The sequence below is a fragment of the Erithacus rubecula genome (assembly GCF_903797595.1).
Source record: "Erithacus rubecula genome assembly, chromosome: 8".
NCBI lineage: Eukaryota > Metazoa > Chordata > Aves > Passeriformes > Muscicapidae > Erithacus > Erithacus rubecula.
In genome coordinates this window covers 5,260,418-5,267,208 of record NC_136659.1, presented here as the reverse complement: position 1 = coordinate 5,267,208, position 6,791 = coordinate 5,260,418, and the positions used below count along the sequence as shown (strand labels likewise).

Here is a 6,791-nt window from a genome sequence, read left to right as displayed (position 1 = left end):
TCAAAATTATAGTAATGATTTGGAGGAAGGAAGTTTACACTCTCCATTTCAAAGAGAAGCTTCTGCCTTTATTGGCAGACACCTGTCCTTCAAACCAGGACAATTGTCCTTCTTGTTCCCCTGGGCTGGCTCAGGATCACCATATGCTGGCACAGGTGAAGATGCTGTTGACCCTCAGTGCTTTTCCACCGAGCAGATTTCCAGCCACTCTGCCCCCAGTCTGTAGAGCTACGTGGAGTTATTGCGTACAAAGTGTAGGACTTACATTTTTAAAGTAAAAAAAAACCGGAGTAGATTTAAAAAAAAAAAAAAAAAAAAAAGTCTTTCATAGATACTGGATGCGTTTGGAAGCGCACCCGGCGCTCTCCCCGAGCCCCCTCACACACCCGCGGGCCCCGCGCTTCCGCCGCCCGCCCGCCGGGGGCGCCCGAGCGCGGCGCCACGTGACGGTGCCCACGCCCCGGCAGGCTCGGAGCGCCGGGCCGGGCGGACAGGGAGCGCCGGGCCGCGCCGGGCCCGCGGGGCGGAGAGCGGCGGGGGGCACTGCACGGCCAGGATGTCGCGCTCCGTGCTGCAGCCCAGCCAGCAGAAGCTGGCGGAGAAGCTCACCATCCTTAACGACCGCGGCGTCGGCATGCTCACCCGGCTCTACAACATCAAGAAGGTGCGGGGGGCCCCGGCGGAGAGCGGGGAGGGGGGTGGCGGACGGGGAGCCGCCCCGGCGCGATCCTCAGCGCCGCTGGGGCTGCGCTTGCGGCGGTGCCGGCTGCGCTGCGGCCTAGCGGCGGGGCCCGGGAGGCCGGGCTGGAGCCGCCGCCCGGCCCGGCGAGGGGGGGCCGGGGCTTCGGTGCGGCCGCCGCAGCAGTACCGGCAGGGGAGGATGGAGGAGCGGGGGAGGCCGGGGAGCGGGGCCTGCTCCCGGCGCAGCCGCTGCCGTGCGTGACTCACACGAGTGGGCAGCGCCGCGGGGCTTTCCCCGCTCCGAAACCTGCCGCTGCCGAACGGGGAAAAGGGGTTTGGGCTGAAATCAGGGAGTTTAATGTCCATAAGTTCGGGGCGCGCGGTTGCTTAGCAGCTCTCGGCGTGGGTGCTGGAGCTGCTCCCCGGCTGCCGGGGGGGTGGATCGGTGTCGGCCTGGCCGGGGTGGCTCGGCGGTGCAGGAAGCTGTGGGTCTGGGTGTTGAGAGAAGGATGGGGCACGCCTTCGTGATCGGGTAATTCCTCTTCTGGAGGGAATCCTCGTGCTTTCCTCTAGGAAAGAATGTAGTTCACGGCCACAGAATTATAAAATTATTCGGGTTGGAAGGGGACCTTGAAGATCATCTAGTTTCAATCCCTGCACTGGGTGCTTGTATCTTTCCCTGCTTCATTTTCCTAATGAGTGATACATCATCTGAAAATATATGGCCCCTCAACCCACTTCCAGTAGTGAATACTAGTTAGGATTTTACTGCTTTGCCTTGAACACGATTATTTGAGAGGTTTTTCTTATTTCAAGAAAAATGCTAGTTATTGCCTTCAAGCAGTGAGTACACCTTTATGGGTTCAGCATAATGAAATTTCAGTGCTGTTCCCTTGCTGGGTTCAGCTGCAATGGCAAGAGTTGGAGAGTTCTAGGTGCTTACTTGGTCCTCAGGCTTCTGTCAGGAGTGACCATGCCTGACTGATCCAGAGTAAAGGATCTGTTTTGTCCAAGTTTTTTGCTCTTATGGGTGATCAGAAGAAGTAAGGACAACCAAGTGATTAAGGAAAAAAGCCCCCAAGTGAATGAAGTCTTTAAAAGTCAGTGTTCATCCAAAGCCATATCACTATTTGTGATACACTTAAGTGTTTCTGCAAATCTTCACTGACATAAGTCATACTGACTAGATGATTGCAAATTGCTGTCTTTCTGTAAGGTTCCTTTTAGTCTGTAGTTTGGTACATTGGAAAATCACTTCTGTTTAATAATTGTAACAATATAATTGCACTTATAACAAACAGAAATTCACAATTTACGGGGAAAACCATCAAAACGAGGAAGTTGTGTGTGCTTGTTGTGCTTTGAGAGAAATGTCCCAGATGAAATTGAGCAAGGGGAATTCCTCCTGAGCAGAACCCTGCTTTGTGGGGCAGGAAACAGGACTGAAGAAATAAAGCTCTGCCTTAGCCTTGTGAGTGTCTGTTTTCATTCCCGGTGTTCTGATACAGGGACATTTACTCCTGTTAAATGATCCAGTTCCTACAGGCATGTTTCTGCTTGGCACATTTGGATGGCAGAGTCCTGAGTGTGTTGGCCCATATGGTGGAAGGCTCTGCTGTTACTCATGTCTAGGAAGTGATGCAGGTGGACAGGCTCTCTGTAGGGGACCGTCAGCACTGGGAGTGACACCACTTTTTCCAGCAAATGCCAAGAACTGAGTCCAAAATTGCTAGTCTTGCATACAGAGAGAGAGTAGGCGTGACCAAGTGGTTTGATTGTTGTGTCATGTGTAGTTTTGCAAATATGGAGATGTCCCAGGCACAGCTCTTGTGTATTCATGTAGTGATTAGTGAATTCAAATAGTAGTTTTCTTCAGCTGCAGTCAGTACTGCTTGACAGGAGGAACTGGCTAGCTCAGATAGTGAGCCCAGGAGTCTTAGGATTGATTATTATATTTTATTGTGAGTCTCTTCAGCCCAGCTGCAGCATCACTGACTGCTTGCCACACTTTAGTTTTGTTTATTTTTCCCCCCTCTCTTTAAGCTGTCAATTAAACTGCTGTTGAGGATTCTGTCATAGCTACCTCTGCTGAAGATGATACTGAAACTCGAGCTACTAGAAAACCACACACAATATGTGGCTTTGCGGTTAAAGGAAATGGTTAAGACTTTTTTTTAATAAGAGGAAGTGAGAGATTGAAATGTATTTAGCAGCAGTAGAGATTGCTGTGGATGCTGTCTAGAGATTTTCAAGGATTAAGAATTTTCTCAACTGCTAGAAACAAAGCAGGAAAATTTTACTTCCCGAAGAATCACAGAAGTTGTTAAAAGCACTTAGAGACAATAATTCTTTATATTTCCACTTCCTATACAAATTTCATTTTGTTGCTGTTATGCTGATAATAGCTCATAGTTTCCTGTTTACTGACCTTCTGTGCCACTGTTGTCTTTTGAAACAGTTAAAAGTTTGTTGTTTTTAAAACAGGGTATCTGTCTGTAGGGTTCTTTTTGACTCTGAGAGTGACATGGAAATTAAGAAAAGTGAAGTTACTAAATTAATGGTGGATGATGAGAGAGAATTTATATTTCCACTCTGTAAGGAGGTGGATTTTTTGCTGCTGTTGTTATTTTGAAGGATGGCTTTTTGCTTGCTGCTTTCAGCTGTCTTTTGCATTGGGACCAGTATTGGTAGTGAACTTGGAACTCTTATCCTTGTGGTTTTTCTCTTAGTTTGTTCTTTCTGTTTTTAAAGAATTTATCCATGTTATCTAGGTTATTGTCTACCCTGTAACTTGTGTCATTACTTGCCTACCTCTGTGAATCAAAGCCAGCAGGGTTTTTTCATGCCATCCTGGCTCAGGTGAAGCTTGGATTTCATGGTTACCTTCCAGAGCAGACCAAGTCTTGTGTTGGTAAGCTTTGTGTAAATGCTGCCAACTGATTTGTATGAGAGTGGTGGCAGCAGAGAAGAATCTTTTTTGTGGGCCTGTCTTTTGTTTGTTTATAAAGCCCTTGGATACCAGGATGTGTTTGCTGTTAGAAATTTGATCTTGAAATACCTGAAATAGAGATTTAGCCACAGCAAATCAAGGGAGTCTGATTTTGATGAGTGTTGAAGTAGTACTCCACTCAACAGAGCTGCAAGGGATGAAAGTTAAAGTTTTGAATTATTTAGAGTATATGTTAATCAAACATGATGAGTCTGTTATTTAGCATGAATTGCTTAGCTTGGAGTGTTCTGTTGTTCTTCACAGTATAGGTTTTGTGTTTGTTCACAAGATGATTTTTAAATGTCATTAACAAAACAAATTCTTTGGAGTTTTCTAACTTGATTATATAGTGTCTGAAAAATGAGAATTTGAAACCAATTCTTAGATGTCAACTGCATAATCAAATTTAAGTAATAGATAAGGAACTTAATAACTGTTTGCAGAGGCTTTAGCTGACATTGTATTTTCTTTAAAGATGTAATAGTGGAGATACTGGATTTTTACCTATGTAGCGGTTGCTACTACTTACATTTAGAAGTTGTAAAAGGTAGTTGGTTGTTTTTTAGAACCAGTTAAAGTGTACAGTTTTCTCTGGCACTTGAGTAGTTCTTCAGGAAAGAGTGGAATAGATTTTAGGTGACTGGAAGACATGGGGAAGGTTCCAATCTGCAGAGGTCTGAAGTTTGGAATGGTGTAGGATTAGATCAGCCTTTGGACACAGAGCTCTGTGCTGGAGTGCAGACCTTTGAGCTGAGAGGAAAAGCTCACCAGTAATTTAGTTTTGAATTGTCAGGTTGGTGTTGAACAGACAGTGTCAGGTAATGTCTTCAGGTCACTGGGAAGTGTCTCTGGGTGGGGCAGTATTGCTTCCACCGATGTCAGCAGTTCTTTAAAGGGTAAAATGGCAGTATGTGTTTGTGTCTGTCATCTTGGAGGAATAGCTTATAATACTCTTGTTGATAAGCAGAGGAGGAAACCCCAAACAAACAGTGCTGGCAATTAAAAATAAAAAATTCCTTTTCTCAGGAAGCAAATACTAACTGGTGATATTGTATCATACTTTTTTTTTCCACTCAGAAAAACAAAAATTTGTAAAGAAACAGAAAGACTCTGTAATAAAATAAAAATGTCCCATTATATCTTCTAAAAGATACAGAGTGAATATTTCCTTTTGCATCAAGAGTAGATACCCTGAATTATTTTACATTGTTTCTTGGCTTACAAATACAAGTTACCTTGCCCCTGGCAATCGTTGTTTCTGTGTTAATACAAAGCCAATTCCAATTTTAGTTCTTAGAGATTTTTAAAGTGGCAAGAGATTTTTAAAATTGTGTGCAGAGGAGATACACCTAAAAAGTAATAACAGTTCCCATTTGAGGTTCAGAATAGACAAGGCTTTGCCATTGCCTTGCTGCTTTTTATTAAGATGTTATTTTATAAACTACCTTGAGGAAAATTAGGTTTTTTTATCATTTGCATTTCACCTGCCCCATATTTGATTAATAGAACCAAGTCCTTAAACAGATGCTACAAACACAAGAGGACAGTGTGAATTTATTTTCATTCATTCACAAGGTGATGGGTCACTCTAGTATGGACAGTTGAGAAGGCACTTTACATGTTTATTTTAGCAAGGCTGCTGTCATGACCTCATCTGATTGTTCTCATGAACAATCTAAGGAAATTCAGTCTGCATGAAATTGTGATGATGAAAACAGATGGATCACCATATTAGGGAGGGATTGTGAAGATCTCATTGTCAGATGGGGATCAACAAGGTCTTGTTGGGGTGTGTGTTACCTCTGGTTCCAGTCACTCTTTGTTACAACAACCTAGATGATGGCTTCAGTGTACTTAATGAATTTATATAAAGGAAACTGGGGCAAGCTACAGAATCTGATTGAAATTCAGCTTGAGCTTAGAAACTGTAGGTATGGTCTAACAGGCTTGGAGGTGGCTGAACAAATATGATTGTAAGAAATTTTGTGCTTAGTGGAATTTAAAGGACAAAATGAGAAGTAATGAGATATCAAGCCTAGAGAAAATAGCTGGAAAAGATTAGGGACATCCCAGGGCAAGCAAGAGCCAGGTAAGTTTCACTGTAAAAAATCAGGGATGACATGAGGTCATATAAATGTATGAGCAAGAAAATCTGAAGGAAAAATAAGTAATCCTTTTGCTCTACATCTCCCTCATTGAGATTCATTGAAAACATATCTGACTGACCATTCTTTTCAAGGAAGATGTGGACAAAATGGAGAAAGTTCAGAGCAGAATAATAAGGACAAGTGGTGCAGAAAATTGCACCCATTAGAAAAAGGGAATGTTTTTCCAAGTCAGCTTATAAGTACAGATTTGTACATATTTAGGACTGCAGTAGAGAGATGGGGAGTAGTTTGTGTCATACAGTATGACCCAGAGATCAAGAAGTGATGGATTAAATTAAATATTGGAAAGCTGAATTTAATATTTGCAAAGACTGTGAGAATATTTTTGTATGTAGCCTGTTGGAGAACCTGCCTTGGAGCAGAAGAGATAGGTAGGCAATTTCTCGTGGTCCTTTCTAGCCTTTTCTTCTGCTTTCACATGAATTTAGATTTTACTTAATTGAACTTCTGAGTAGTGATACACTAGGATTTAAAGTAAGGTGTATACTTGGGGTCCAACACACACCAAATAATGAGTAAACACAGGGAAGATGTCATGCTTAGATCTAGGAAACACTGGACTGACTGTACCACCTTTTATTGTAATTTTCAATTGATATGAAGCTATCTTTCAAATTTGGAACCCTAGTAAATAAAAAATGCAACAGCTGTTAAACTTCTAATAATTTTGTGCCATATTTTGGATATGTCCGAGGCCTTTAGAGACTCTTCAAAAGTTACCTAGAGACTTTGTTCTGCTTCCTGATCTTGGTGGAAACTATTAGCATAATTTGTATCAAGATATACAAGTTTACCTTTTATCAAGTATCTTTTATGTAACCACAAGCATAAGTAATGAAATTTAGTTAGTATAAGGTTACTCTAGCTATGCTCGTGTAGGACAGTTAAATTTTAGCCATCAAAAGTATTAAACTGTATTCTAATAATTTGTCCTACAAAAATTTAATTAATGG

The 6,791-nt window shown here is 42.7% G+C and overlaps 1 protein-coding gene across 2 annotated transcripts in view; it reads left to right on the top strand.

Moving 5' to 3' along the window:
* The first annotated feature begins 443 nt into the window (after positions 1 to 443).
* NCKAP1 (NCK associated protein 1) overlaps positions 444 to 6,791 on the top strand; it is a 54,380-nt gene continuing 48,032 nt past the window's right edge. For both annotated transcript variants that reach the window (XM_079311688.1, XM_079311687.1), the window contains exon 1: positions 444 to 664. In XM_079311688.1, coding sequence (XP_079167814.1) covers positions 557 to 664 — 108 coding nt within the window. In that variant the 5' untranslated portion in view covers positions 444 to 556. The remainder of the gene's footprint in view (positions 665 to 6,791) is intronic.